At 40.7% G+C, this 14,998-nt stretch overlaps 1 protein-coding gene across 2 annotated transcripts in view; it reads right to left on the minus strand.

Moving 5' to 3' along the window:
* Positions 1 to 14,998, minus strand: part of SYT7 (synaptotagmin 7) — a 257,645-nt gene that overhangs the window by 63,849 nt on the left and 178,798 nt on the right. The window contains exons 4-6 of one of the 2 annotated variants that reach the window (XM_087715086.1): positions 12,687 to 12,818; positions 11,374 to 11,589; positions 3,045 to 3,413 (exon numbers count right to left, since the gene is read on the minus strand). The exons of the other annotated variant lie outside the window; for it this stretch is intronic. Of the exons in view, the coding sequence (XP_087571212.1) occupies positions 3,045 to 3,413; positions 11,374 to 11,589; positions 12,687 to 12,818 (717 nt within the window). The remainder of the gene's footprint in view (positions 1 to 3,044; positions 3,414 to 11,373; positions 11,590 to 12,686; positions 12,819 to 14,998) is intronic. 2 annotated transcript variants of the gene reach the window in all.

Consider the following 14,998-nt stretch of genomic DNA (forward strand, 5'->3'; position numbering starts at 1 on the left):
CTTCTTCCTTGTCTTTTGTTCTCTTTCACTCTTCTGGATTTCAATATATTCTTATTATTTGAATGCTGCATTTTATGATATTCTGTTTTTACTGTATATTTATTTTTAGAATTTCTTTGTAAACCATTCTGAGCTTCCTTTCTTTTTTCTTTAAAAAAAATATAATTTTGAAAGCACCACTGCCATCACTATCACTATTGGAGTCTCTCTGTGAGGGAGACAGAAGGTTCCAAATGTGATAAATAAATAAAAATAAATAAAAACCACTGCCTACAATTTAATTAGCATGGATAAGGGGAAAAATTCTCTCTAACTCCAATTATGGAAAACTGTTTTAGGTTGGCATTGAAAAAAAACAGCCCAAAGAAAACATTGATATTGCACAAATTATTGTGTAAAATTGGCCTAAAATTGATTATGTTGTATATACGGGTATCATGACATTGTTGTATTGATAAATCATCATGAAACATGTGGATGTTTCAGCTGAAGACCGGAAACACTGCTATATAGATCAATTATATATTGGACGCCACTATTGGAAACCTTTGACAAAAGTAATTCACTGCAGCCTCATTTATGCACAACTGAGTTCAATCTCTCTCCAAAATGTCTATTCCCAATTCAAGCTGGACAGATCAATCCATCCAACTACTTTTTTCTTTGGTAAATAAATGGAAAAATCTAGCCTGGGGGGAAAAGCAAGAGATTGTTGTCTCCTGTTCCAACAAAAATCTATCTTTTACAGAAAGCATCTATGAAGAATAGCAGCTATCTCTGTTGCACTAATAAAAGGAATATTTGCACTTAAGGAATATTTTAAATATGTAACAATTAATTTAAAAAGAGCTAGAAGGAATATAATTCAACACCAACTTGGATAAGATCCTGCCCTGAAAAATATTTGTCAAGCAGTTCCCTGGAAACTTCAGAACATCATATAATACTACCAATATCACATTGCTGAAATGCTGATGTTAAAGTTAAAATATTAAAATATTCTACCAATATTTTGCCAAAATATTTTCTAAAATGAAAAACCTTTACCCATTACTTTCTTTGATTTCTGTGAGTAATTCTCTATTCTATTTTTCTTCTAAATAATATTTTCCTTCTTCTTAATCTTCTCACTAAATACATTAATTGCCTCTGATTTTTCATAATGTAATTTATCTTTCAATCCTGCTATTATGATTCTCAGAATCATTATGTTTATTAGCAACAAAGTTTGATAGACAGTATGCTATTAAGGGTACCTCACCACTGTCTTTTAGCTCTATTTGAGAATATATGCATATCTAAAGACAACAGCAATTATTAGTAATTAACACTATTCCTATCTAATACATTTACAAGATGGTTCTATTATGGTTCTGTTCTCCTATAGACACAATTTTACATCATTTCTTGCAACATTGTTTATAAAGCTGATTAACAAAATATTTTTAACAATCTTGGACCTGTTATGCTGCTTTAATTTTATGCACCTTGAAACATAATTATGAGGTAAGGTTCACTAAACAATCCATTGTTGGCTAAACCAATTATTTCTATGTGTATGTGAATCTTTCATCTCAACTATTACTGACTACAGTGAAAGAATGAATTATATAGATGTGTTTGTATTGTCAGTGATATGTGCAGTGCAGCTAGTATATGTAAATATGAGTGTAGTGTTCAGCTACTGGAATATAAAATACAACTTACAGATTTTCCATGTATGGAAATACATAAGACAAGTATACACATGCCGATGTACTTTGTGGTATTTATGTATTCCACAACCTCGCTTTGCTATGTGCCATTTAGATCAAAAGATAATAGAAAGAATATTGTACAGGCAAACAGGCAAATGTAGTAGTGGGTTGGACTAGAAGACCTCCAAGGTCCCTTCCAACTCTGTTATTCTGTTCTGTTCTGTTCTATTCTATTCTATTCTAAAGGATAGTTGACGGTACCCCATTCTAAAGAAAATAATGGATTTAGTCACATCTCTCGATAAAGGAAAAGCAAAGCTTCAGATTATTTCGCTGGGCTTGGAATTTAAAAACTCTCATCAACAGGGAAAGTATTGAAAACAGATTAAAAATAACACACATTTCAAACTGCTCTGACAAATCTTCTTTTACGGCTCACTGCAAGAAGGATAGGCAGGATGTCATGATTAAGAAAACCAAGACTGTTTGTGAAGGAGAAGAGGGAGCGAAGCATCCCTTTCAGAGGTATTTGCCAGCTTTCCCGTAAGGTCAGTGCACAAAAAAGAATTTTCCTTTAGCACTTAGTTTTCTTCTCCCTCCCACTCAAGGCAAAATTATTCTAGGGAGAAGAGGCAGTTCAAGTCCATGAGGAGTCAGTGGCATGGGTCTGTCTTTTATCAGCAGAGGTGAGCAAACTGCACTCCACAGGCAACTGGTAGGCTTGTGGCTGTGGCTTCTTCTTTCTTCTAGCCCCTGAAGCCCCCAATTAACTTCTGAAAACTTGAGGATGTGATACAATTATACAATTCTGCTACATGCCCCCGTGTTGCTCAAGTGATGCAGAAAATTACATTACCCAGACAGAGAATAAATTAGAAGATTGTCTAATTTGACCCTTATTCTGAGACCTTGTTCTCCGTATTCTAAACACTTTTACGCTGTACTTGTTTTCTGAGAGGACAGCAAATATCTGTATCCATGGCTGTTAAGTGAAAAACATCTGAAGATTTTCACTGAGAATTTTAGAAAGGTCAAGAAATGAAACAGCATAAGGACTAGAATTGTTGCAATAGGTAAGAGTAAGAAAAAAACCTCTGGAATTAGGAAGTGTCTTTTCTCTACCGAGAGAATTGACTCTTCCGCACCATGTTACAAGTTCTGAGGAGTTTAAAGGAAGACGTTGCTTCTCAACAAAGGACAGACTAATAAGGCAGGCAAATTATTGACTTGTCTGCAATCAGCTTGAAGCTAACTGCACCACAGTTATCAAGTGGACATTCAGCAAAACAGAACAATAAACAAATGCAAGTCACACAGGAAGAAAGTGAAAAGAGAAAAGAAACTTACAGGAAAGATTTCATATCCAAGCCTCGGTTCCGAATCTGCCCCACCATATGGTCCCAGCTCCCAGGGTTGGAGCGGCTACGGCCACCAGCCGTCCTCTGCTTGGAGGCAGCGCAGGTCCCTTGCCGTGACTGACCACTCCGACAGCCCCGAGGGTTGCCAGTGGCTGAGGAGGAGCTGGTGTGGGACTGCAGGTGACCCAGGCTCTGGCTGGTGGTGGGCTGGCTGTGGCCGGGGTTCTGGTGCTGGCTGAGTGGCTGTTGGAGGCTTTGCTGGCGCAAGAGGGTGCGCGGGCGCTGGCATTTCGGGTCTCCTGCTGAGGTGGGGATATACTCAAGGGTAGTGGCTGTGGACATGGTGGAATCCTCAAAACTTACGGAGGTGGAGGGCGAGGAAAAGGAGAAAAAGGAGAAGAAGGTAAAGGGGCAAAATTGGAGGAAGGAAAAGCAGAGTGTTAAAGAGAAGATGCCCCAACACAGCATTCTCTCAGCCAGGTGTGGTTGGAAGCGACAGACTGTCCTTGGGAGCTGTGCCTCTAATTCTGAATCTTTGGCAGCGTAATTCCCCTGCCTTGTGGCCATTTTGTAACCCTTCCACGATCACAGGATCCTTTCCAATCTTGGGGTTCAGCGTGAGAGTGCTCACAAGCCACTTCTCCTTTTCCTTCTCCCAAGCTTGTAAGGAGAGTCAGACTGCCAATCCTCATTTCAAAACTAATTAGACTGCTTTCGGAAGGCAAATTCCCTGGTGCCTGTGCTGGGTTGCTAGTGACATGTGACACATTCCACAATTGCTTTCTCTATTTGCATTCTCTGAAGCCCTTTCTTGAAATGGTGACGATACTCAGAACTGTCACAAATCTTGCTCCGTTCTCCATCCCCCAACCCCCAGTGAAGTTGCAGCCCCATCTTTCTCTTGAGTAGGTGTAGCACTGTCTTCCAGAGCAGGGGTCTCCAACTTGGCAACTTTAAGCCTGGTGGACTTCAACTCCCAGAATTCCTCAGCCAGCTGGCTAGGGAATTCTGGGAATTGAAGTCCGCCAGGCTTAAAGTTGCCAAGGTTGGAGATCCTTGCTGCAGAGTACATCATAATATTCTTAGGTAATTACATGTAAAATAGTGTCTATCCTCTTTACTGTCAACTTTATATGCTTTTGAGAACTGCCTGAGAACCACACATTCTACAGCCTGTTGAAGTTGTAGTGAAAGCCCCAGAAACCAATCTCTAAACGGTGACATCCTTACAACTAAGGCAAGGGGGTTCTGGACTACAGGAGTGTTGAGTTTAATGTTTGCTGTTCCTGAACGCTGTCCTATCTCCTCTTTGAGCAAGGAAACTGAGACAACAGCTTGAGGGAAGAACTAGCTTTGCTGCTAGCACGTCTGTTTCATCAAGCTTCTGTCATTGCCAAAGAGTTTCTAGAATTAAGGGAAGACAAGATGCGTTAGCAGGAGTTTCACCATTTGTTTCCTATTGATGACTGACACTCCCATCTGAGCTTAATTTTGGTCAGCTAGGGAAAAAGAAGCCAAGGAAAGAGTTCTGTAGAACTATGAGTATGTATCTATAGGTAAGTGATGGCTAACCTTATTGTCCTTGCATAAGGGGACAATATTGCATTCATAATACTATGCGTACGTGATACACACACCTGGGTCCCACCCGCATGCACGCGCTACCCCCCCCTCCATGCCCCATTTTGGGCTTAGCAGTCTCCCTGATGTCTCCTGGGACCAAAAATAAGGTGTGGTGGGTTGCCGCAACCCCTCTCCCCCGCGCTCCCGCTTGCCCACTGCACATGCACGACAGTGACCCAGAAACCAGCTGGCCAGCGGGAGGTGCGAACACGTGTGGTAGCACTCAGCTGGGGCAGTGGCTTACGTGCCCACAGAGAGAGCACCATGTGCCACCTGTGGCACGCATGCCATAAGTTCACCATCAGTGCTATAGGTGTTTCTTTTTAGCAGAGGAGTTAATGAAGAGGAGATTCAACTGATTGATTTTGCCCTAGCTCCCTTTGACATGGGCTTTGTTTACTTCTTGACTGTTTGGCAAGAACCAGAGCTTAACACCACAGGTTTCTTGCCATCACATCTTGTTCATCCTCCCAAAGCAACTCAGAAGCACATCACAAGGGAGAAAAATGTGGGCTTAAGCTTTTCTCTTAACTCTTGATTGCACGGGAACAAATAGCTCATTGCCTCTTGTCTGAAAACGTTGCTACTGTTTTCTGGTGTGGCTGTACCCGACTGGAGGACATTCACAGTTTTTGATCATAGGGCTGTCTCTATGGATTCAAACAAATTGCAGCCTTTTTTTCCCATTATGACCCTTAGTGGATTAGATTTGGAGGTCATTTTACATCTCACAAAGTTATACATTTTTGTGCAATATTGAGCATATACTCAGTGAAGAATATCTGCAGCCCAGAACAGCTTCTCAATGAGTGCATCTACATGATATACACACCTTTAAGCAAATATCTTAAGAGGCAGGTCTTTTTTTTTTTTTTGGAAAATGTAACACTTGGAGTGGCCATTAGGAGTCTAACTACACGTGACACACACATACATCTCTACAGAGAGTGTGAGAGAAGCACAGGGGTGTTTGTCTGAGTAAAAATTACTATTTCAGAAAAGGAAACTGGGAGTCCAAAAGCAGGGGGAATGTAAAAGGCCTGCCCTTTAAAAACGCAAGGAACCTGGATAAGCTTTTTGGTGAGGCAAATGTAATGAAGAAACGACACACCCATCTTAAAATACTTAAAATACCCTGTATGTGTTGCCAACTGTATTTTCGAAAGAGACTTTTTTAATGTCATGAAACTAAAATGGTGCTGAGGCCTTTCTAATGGATGTCTGCTCTATGTATGAACATTTTCTTGAGCAGTTGGCCCCTCCCAACTCATAAGCCAGAAATTTAAATTCCAGAGGGCACTAACTCTGTTGTAATGCTCTCTCCGTAGCAGTTCCGGAAGGCTAATACAAAAATGTCCCATATGATCTGAGATTGTGGCCCTATGAAAAAGGGGTGATTGAAACCACAACTCATGCCCTGTTATATTGTGCTCTCTATGAGGATTCATGGAATCATAACTCCTTACCTGGTGAAATATCTGAGAATTCTGATCTCTTTTATTACTATGGGATCAGTGTAGGATGCAGCTTCTTTGAGTGTAGCTAAATTCTACTACATTATCTGTAAAATTGGGCAGACTTTGGCTGCCCATTGATGATCTCACCATTAGCTGTAATATAGTATTATATTTTGTTCTGCTTTGTTCTATTTATTTTAATGCTTCAATTTTTAATTCTGGTCTGTGACTGTAATACAGGTAGTCCTCAACTTACAACAGTTCACTTAATGACTGTTCAAAATTACAACAGAACTGAAAAAAGTGACTTATGATTGTTTTTCATAGCTATGATCTTTGCAGCATCCCCATGACTGTGTGATCAAAATTCAAATACATGGCAAGAAGTTCATATTTATGACCATTGCTGTGTTCCAAGGTCGTGTGGCCCCCTTTTGTGACCTTTTGACGAGCAAAGTCAATGGATAAGCCAGATTCATTTAACAACCAGGCTACTAACTTATCAACTGCAATGATTCACTTAACAATTGAGGCAAGGTCATAAAATGGAGCAAAGCTCATTTAACAAACGTCTCACTTAACAACAGAAATTTTGGGCTCAATTGTGGTTATAAGTCAAGGACTACCTGTAAAAGATTGCTTGATGGACTCTAATAGATGCATCTGCACATTACGTGTAGTTAGTCACCTAGTTGGGGAAAAAAAGCAGGAGAGATAAGAGGGGAAAATATAAAATGGCCACACACCTGTAGATGTGTGAGAACTTGTGTAGGTATGACCTGTAGTCTGTGAACAGTGAAGCACAGAACAGAACATATAGCTTGAAAGACAATACAATAAGTACAGAAAGCTGTCACAACTATCCAATCAGGACAAGCCATTGAGTAACACAATGCACAACATAGCTACCCATACAGCCAACAACAAGAGAAGAAGAGGCATGGTTGATCATAATGACATAAGACAACGCAGAAGGAAACATGCCAGGATTAGAAAGAATCCATGATCAAGGCTGTTCATTTACTATGCGGCTGCCCTTGCACATTTTGCTAGGAATTAAATATGCTGTGCAAGTTTTAAATTATTGAAAATATCAGAAGAATGGTGGGGGTGGGGGCTGAGGATGTCAGGGGCTCAGACAGGTTTCTTTCTCCAGCCCTCCGTCCAGGGCTGAATAGGGAAAGGTCTATATACAAAGCTATCTTATACAACTATTCTCGCCTGAAATACTACTCCCCCCCCCAAAAAAAAACCTCCAATGTCGAGATCAAGTCCAGATTGCAAGGACCATTCATCTGCCTCATCTATTTGAAACACAGAATATGTGTTTTGGTAGAATGTGTTTCGATTTAGCTTCTTTTTTTAAAAAAAAAAATACTTGAACTCCATTTATAAACAACCACGCTTGCAATTAAATGGAAAACTGGACTTTTGAACAGGTCAAAAAAGAAGTTTGGAAAATGCACGACCCAATGTAAAGCAGCAGAATAGGACGGGTTGGTTGAATAAGCAAACTGGTGAAACTATTCCCATTAGAAAAGATACTTTTGGGTACAGTATTCCCTGAAAAGCACGGCTAGCCATTTGTCTGAGTATCTCACAAAGGCAGCCAACCACTGATCCAGGAAGGCGAACATGTGAAAGCAGAGAGGAGCACAGTCAGCTGATCACCCACCAGTCTTATTGCTCCTAATACTTTTTCTAGAGCAGCCACATGGGGTGAGTAGTCACAAAATAGTCATATGTCACTAGTGTAAAAAAATAAACAGGTTCTTAAGTATAACTAAGGATATTCAGAAACTAAGATCTCATAGCAGTTGGGATCTAGCATATTTTGCTGCTGACCCTGGCTTTACTCAAATCAGCAGAATTGCTTAGGGAAGTCATAACAATATAATGGCTGACTTTTTACAGGGTGAAGATGTGAAGTTAGAAAGATAGAAAGATAGAAAGATAGATAGGTAGATAGATAGATAGATAGATAGATAGATAGAGGCAGAGAGAGAAAGAAGAACTGAAAATCTGTGTAAGAAATGAGTCACACTCTATCCATTTCCTACTCTGGTTTTAAGTACTTCTGCTTATATACTGGCTGCCTCTAGCTTAACATCCTCCTGCTAGGCAAAGGCAGAAATCAGCCTTTCTCCTCCCTGCTTGCTCCACATGTAGTGACCTCATTTCTGTTTTTTTTTATCAAATCCTAAATTAGTTCAATTTTCAGCCTCTCAGTCATAGGAAACTAAAATTGGCTCCTCTGGTCAGGGAGTAAGTAGAACACATGCATTTCTATCAAGGTAATGATGGGTGGGAAGAAGCCCCAGTGCTCTAAGGCCTGTATCTGCCACACCTGGCCGTCTGACATATATATACAGCTACCTCTGATGGCTCCCATCCAGTTTATATCACAGGGTCACTGTGCAAGCAGACAGACAGAAGGGCTATCTCAGCCAGACAGGCAAAGCACAGTAGCACACAGTCACAAAAACGCAAATGCCAGATACAGAGACAAGAGTCTTCAATAGGAGGTGTGTGTGTGTTTGTGTGTGTGTGTATGTGTGTGTATGTATGTGTGTGTGTGTGTGTGTATGTATGTATGTATGTATGTATGTATGTATGTATGTATGTATGTATGTATGTATATCAGATTGATTTACTCCACAGAAAGTGCTATATGATCAAAAACCCTCTACGTCTGGGACTAAATGTCTGGAAAATATTAATATACTGCTTATGTATTTATTTACACTTTCTTCCCCAAATATTTATTTACATTTTTGGCACGATAATAAATGGTGATAGAATAAAGGGAACCTGTTGTTTTGTTTTTGTTTTGAAATAGGTAGAATAGAGTCCTGGAAGTTATCACAAATCCAATGGTTTTAAAAGAAAATAAAGAAAGTAAACTGAGCTGCATGTACATTCTGGGTAGCTGTAAGACCCGCTGAGTGAATGAATCTGTGGGTACATATATCTCTTAGGACAAATCTTTGCTTCCCTTTATAGGGATGATAAAACATTCTATCATAGGAATAAGAAATCTTTCAACTTAGTCTAATCAATCCAAGCCACTTCTGATAATGGACATGTATTTCTGAGGATATTACTCTGTTTAGATACCATGATCTTGCAGTTGAGAATAGAGTGGGAAACAGCATTACAAAACAACTTCCCTCACACATTTCTGTATTCATTAACATATATAAAGCCATGTCTTGAAGACCTAGAGATCAGAAGAGTTGCCCAAGGGATGCTGATTCTTTACAATTCCAAAATGATCCCAGGGCACACATTGTTTAAGTTAAGGAGATCACTGCTTTGAGAGGAGACCACAGACAGATCCGATATTGACCATGCTGAATTCCATGAACTCCATCAAAGAGTTGTCACATATGCTTAAAAACCTCTAAAGGAAAGTTTCCAAATTGTTGGAAATGAAAAAGATCCAGCTTGAGGAACCTTTCACCGAAACTGGAACTTAGAGATACTAGCCTGATAACTGGTCTCATGGGGAGGACAGAGAATAGAGCAAGATCTACTGGGTCACTGACAAATGTGTTGGATTCCACGGATCATGAGAAGAGCCACAATGTAATTGTGCAAGTCATAGAAGAGCAAGGTGAGCTTGGCTGTGGTGTCAATGGCAGCTTTATCAGCTCTGAGGTCTCCAAGCTTACAAGCCCTTAATACTGATTTAACAAGCACATTTCATTCTCCGTGGACTAATGAAATATAATCATTTTGAAAATAACGATTGGCAGAAATATCCATGATAAAATCATTATCCTATTACTTCATCCAGCATGAGATTTGTATGCTGTTTCCATCAAAGCAGCACATGCTGATATGAAAACTGCCTTTGCCCCAGCATGTGCCTTTGTCTCAGGGGTGGGAACTGCGTAGCATAAGATATACCAAAGCTCTTTCACCATGTGCAACAATGTGTAACTATTAGTAATTTGCACTTCAGGTTTTTATGGGGTTCTGAGGAAAAGATTCTGAAGTGGGTATTCCTCTCTAGCAAGACCTTTATTTCTGCCTCTTCTCCTTTCTACTAGCTTGATCTTTCTTCTTGGACCCAATCCATATTGTCACACATAGACTAAGTGGAAGCTGCTGCCCTTGTCTCCCTTTACCTAATCAGAGCACATGAACCAGCAAAGGCAATAAAAGGAGGAGTAGAATTTGGCAATACCAAAACTGTTTGTAAGATGTTGACCAACAAAAGCGTCTGGTAAATGCAAATTAATGATTCCATAAAAGAATCCTTACTAAGAGAAGGTTGGCCATTAGGGTTTAGGTTTATATTTAACACTAGAATTTAGCCAGACTCAGCTTCCATTGTTTCTTCCTTCCTTGTCAGACACTTTTTTTAAAATGAGGAAAATAAAGAAGCAAATGCAATAAATTATGGATATTTTCCAGTCCCTCATTTTTTCTCCAGTTTAGTTACAATAAATTTATCTAACATCAAATGTACAACCCCTATTCCAGGTCATCAGTCTTTGGCCTGTGACTAAGAACATAATGCGATAATAGGTTTCACAGAGAAATTCCTTGGAGGGAGTTCCTTAGAGAATATCTGATACAAAAAAGTGCTTTACTAGTCAGTTGTTCCTTCCCTTCTACAACAGCACACCAGTTTTGAGATATTGCAATGTGATTCTCTTGCAAAAGAGTAAACAATGAAAGCTGGATTTAAGTTAGATTTAGAAATTGATGGATTATATGAACACTTTTTTTTTTGCTCAAGGTACTGAATGCTTTTGTGACTGTGGAAGGATGGGAATAAATCACATGACTAAAGATTATACTCTAGAATTATGTTGTGCCTCACAGTATATTTACTCTGAAGGACCCAGCAATATAGCTATTGATGAAAAAGCTGCTGTCGAAAGACTTTTAGATTGACCCAACCGGAGACCAGCTTTTACATGCTTATATATGTGCAATCTATCTCAAAGCATTAAAAAGTCAAAAAGCTCTTCTCTCAAGCCTTTAACCACCTTTTTTTATTGAAGAACACAACCATCTGCCTCAAGATTTATTTATCCCCACCACACTATGACTATTCTGTTATAGTGTCATTATGACAGCCCTTATATTTTTCAGTGCTTGTCTGGGCTTCGGCAGAAAGTTCATTATGGGATTTGGACATGTTTATGTTCCATGCGCCTAACTGCAATGCCTCTGGGGCCAGCAGGCCAGGTCATGCCAGTCCTGGGATGCACTCTCACTCACTTGGATAAGCTGAGCTTCCCTGCTGCTAGTTGGCTCTGCACCATTTGCCATCGGCCTCTCCCCGCCTTCCCAATGCTGGGCTCGCTGTGGGCAGACACGCTGCTCTTCATGCCGTCCTCTCGGAGCTGCTGCCTCTCTCCGTGGCATCCTTCTCGCTCTCCTGCCAACCCAGCTGTGGCTGAGGCAGCCAACTTTGCACCTGACAGCAATGAGCCACTATGGTATGTCAGGAAAGAGAGGTGGCAGGTGGCAATGAGAAGGAGGTCACATGAAGAAGAGGAGAACAGACAGAAAGAGAGAGAGAACGAGAAAAGAGAGACAGACAAGGGACAGACAGACAGAGACAGAGAGAAAGAGAGAGATCAGCACTGCAAAAGAAAGGGCCAAGGGGAGCCTTTGTCCCAGTCAAAGGCAGAAGGCAGCCCTGGCTTGTGAAGTTATGATTGCAGCCAAAGTTAATTCCATAGACAACGAAGGGTTGAACAATGGATAAGACCGTTAGGAGAGGCACTGTGCAGGCGAAGGGAGAAAAAAAAAAGCAATGTTAGTGAGAGAGCTTACCACTACCATCACCACCACCACACAGTGCAGATGCAGAGAATACGCTGAGAGGGTGACCAAAACGGGCAACCCCATCCTGTGCTGCAGAAAAGGAGTGGGTGGGTGAGGGAGAGGAGAGCCAAAGGAACTAGGGTGCAGGGAGGGGAGGTGCTGGACTTTGTCAGTGAGTTGCTAAGCAGTGGTTCTCAAACCACTGGAAGCACCATATAAGTTTAGTAGGGGAAAAACCTGGGCTAAGTCCTTAATTTTTTTAAAAAAAGGAATGCAATGGCTTTTGGAGTGGATTTAAGGATTTAAGTTGCAATCCAGTGCCAACCCGTTCAGTTAGCTGAAACCATAATGGATTTTATTAGGTCCAAACCCACCTTTTAAACCGGCTCTATGATTGACTACCTCAAACTTTAATGAGTCAATGATTTAATCTGGTTTCAACAAACCTACTAACACAGAATTTTCCATTTCACTGGGACCAAAATTTGAGACCCAGGTAATAGGAGAGTTCCTGGAGAAATGGAAACACAAGCCTGATATTCCAAGGTACCAACCAGTAGTTGTGAACCACTGAAAGAGCAGGATAGAAAGAGAAGGGAGGAGGGGTTGCTCGTCTCCATGGCCATATGTCCATGGGGAGGGAGAAGAGTGCAGGGGAGGGAGAGAAGGGGAGGGGGAAGAGGAAAGCAGGGAGGGGTAGGTGGGAAAGAGGTGTGCATATACTCACTATGTATGATCAAATCAGTTAAAGAGAGACTCACTTGAGGGAAAGTCGTGGATCACCATATGGGGCGTAAGGTGATATGTTTAGTATAAACTCCTTGGGAGGGTAGGAACTCCATTTCTGCTGCACTGTGTTGTCATTGTTATTCCAAAAGTCTCTGTCTAGATCACTAGATCAGCCGGTGAGAGGGGAGAAAAAAAAACAAAGGGAAATACAAGAGAGAGAATCTAAATTCCTGCAAGGGGAGGAAGGAGAAAAAAAAATAACCCAAGAGACAGCAAGGTTAGTGTTGACTTCTCCTCCTGTGGAAGGTAAAGCTCTGTGCCTTATACCCATGAGTCCACACAAACACACATACACACTCAGATGATATATAGGTAAGGCAAAGCTGAAAAAAGATAGGAGCAGGCATCCCCAGAGCTGATGGTAAGGGAGAATGAAAAAGAGAGAGAGGGATTCGTGTTAAAGAAACCTCAGTTAAATGACTCTGAGACTGTTTCCTCAGGACTCTACCTTGTCTCTTACCTGTACTCTTCCTTTTGGGGAATTTTGCCTTCCTGTGTTTTTTTCCCATCCAAAGTGGGTAGTATGGAAAACAAAGCAGTATCTTGGACAATAACTTTTTATAAAATAGTGGGAACATTAGCTAGAACTAATGCTGTTGTGCAGAGAAAGAATCTTTTCCAGTTTCCTGTGCAGAATTGGTGCATCTAACTGGAGAAAAGAACCTATTTGCCCAATTAGCAAAGATCCTTGAGAATAAGTTAATTGGCAAAGCCCATGAGACAATTTCCAAAAGAAAATTATCCTTAGGAAGTTCTTTAGATTTCTTTCATCAGCTGTATAACAAAGTGATGGTGGGAAAACAGCATCAAGGTTATGGAGAAACCTTAGTCAATGCTCAGTTGTCATACTGAATCTAGGATCACTTCCACAAACGGTCTTTGCAGCAGAAGAATCTGTTCTGAACCTAATTGATTTATGGTAATAGTTGTATTCCAGATCCAGGTCATTTGCATGTACCTGAAATTGCAGCCAAGCTAGTATTTTTTTTAAACCTGAACTGTTACAGCTTTACATTGACTCCATTCTTCTATTGGCATTCTTCTATTCTCTTTCCACAACCATTCTCCTGGCTCACATCTTTAATAACCTTCCAGTAAGCTCACAACCTTCAGTGTTGTTCTTGGCCATTTTAAATTGATAAGCACAAACACAATTGTGGATTGGCTTCAAATTGTTTCTGAAGGAATGGGGAGGGGCAATAGTGGTCCCTTGAACAGGAAAAAATATCTTAATTGAAGCAAGAGGCTGGCTTGGAATGTTCTTCCTGTCCTTGTCATTACAGCTTTGAAACATGGGAAGTGATAAACCTTTACATCCTTGTCCTCAAGAAGAGGCCTGCTCAGCCTGGGGGACGTGGCATTTCCTCATGTAGATCTTCTGCTCAGCTGTGCAGAAAGAGCAGAAGGAGGGTGCTCTGCCTCAGGCTGGAGTTTGTGGGCTCACAGTGCTTGCTAAGTAGGTTATATCACCCGTTCTGTAAACAGCTAGAGCCTAACTAACCATCTCCTCCTGAATGTAAGAGTGCCTCCAATGGCAAGTGAGTCACAACATATGCAACTTCACAATAGCTTTTGAAGTCAAGTGGTTGTCTAACAAGTTCATTAGAGACATCAAAGGTTCTTTGCAGGCTACCTGCTTGCATCCACTTCTCTTACCACTCACTTAGTGTCCTTGCCATTTGCAAGAATTAAAAGCCTGTAGATGGCTTCTTGAGACATGTATAGAGGGAAGATGAAAAGCTTGCTATAAAGGACAGCTGAGGTTCATCAAAGAACTCAAGGCTCATCCACAAGGTACAAAGAATTGGGGGGGGGAATGAAAAGTATTGCAAAAAAGTAGAGAAACCAACCTCTCCATTATGTCTGCCTGCCCGTTTCCCACTTTGGGTACAAATGCCTTTGGGGCAGAGTTTTTGTAGAACCTTTTCAATATGGAGCTAAGAAGTGAACATTTTGGAGCTGCAGAAAGATCTTAGGACTATTGTTTGTAGTGGTCTTGTTCTACTCTCAGCATAATTATCTGTAACCTCCAGACATGAGATCAAAAGCAAGAGGGAAATAACTATCAGGTTCACACATTTATAATGGCCTTGGAGCATGGCACCAATTGGTCTGATTTAACTGAGGGACTGACTAATAGTGTCACCTAGAACCATAAGCTACTGATGAGACCATGCATCCAGGAATTAACAAATGACTGTATATATGAGCACATATCTTCAACATACATATATACATAATTTTCACACACACAAACACATAAATAGCTATATACACAGTTTTA

This window comes from Thamnophis sirtalis, unplaced genomic scaffold (genome assembly GCF_051295495.1).
Source record: "Thamnophis sirtalis isolate CommonGarterSnake01/CBP01778 unplaced genomic scaffold, rThaSir2_p1.2 scaffold_1, whole genome shotgun sequence".
Lineage (NCBI taxonomy): Eukaryota > Metazoa > Chordata > Lepidosauria > Squamata > Natricidae > Thamnophis > Thamnophis sirtalis.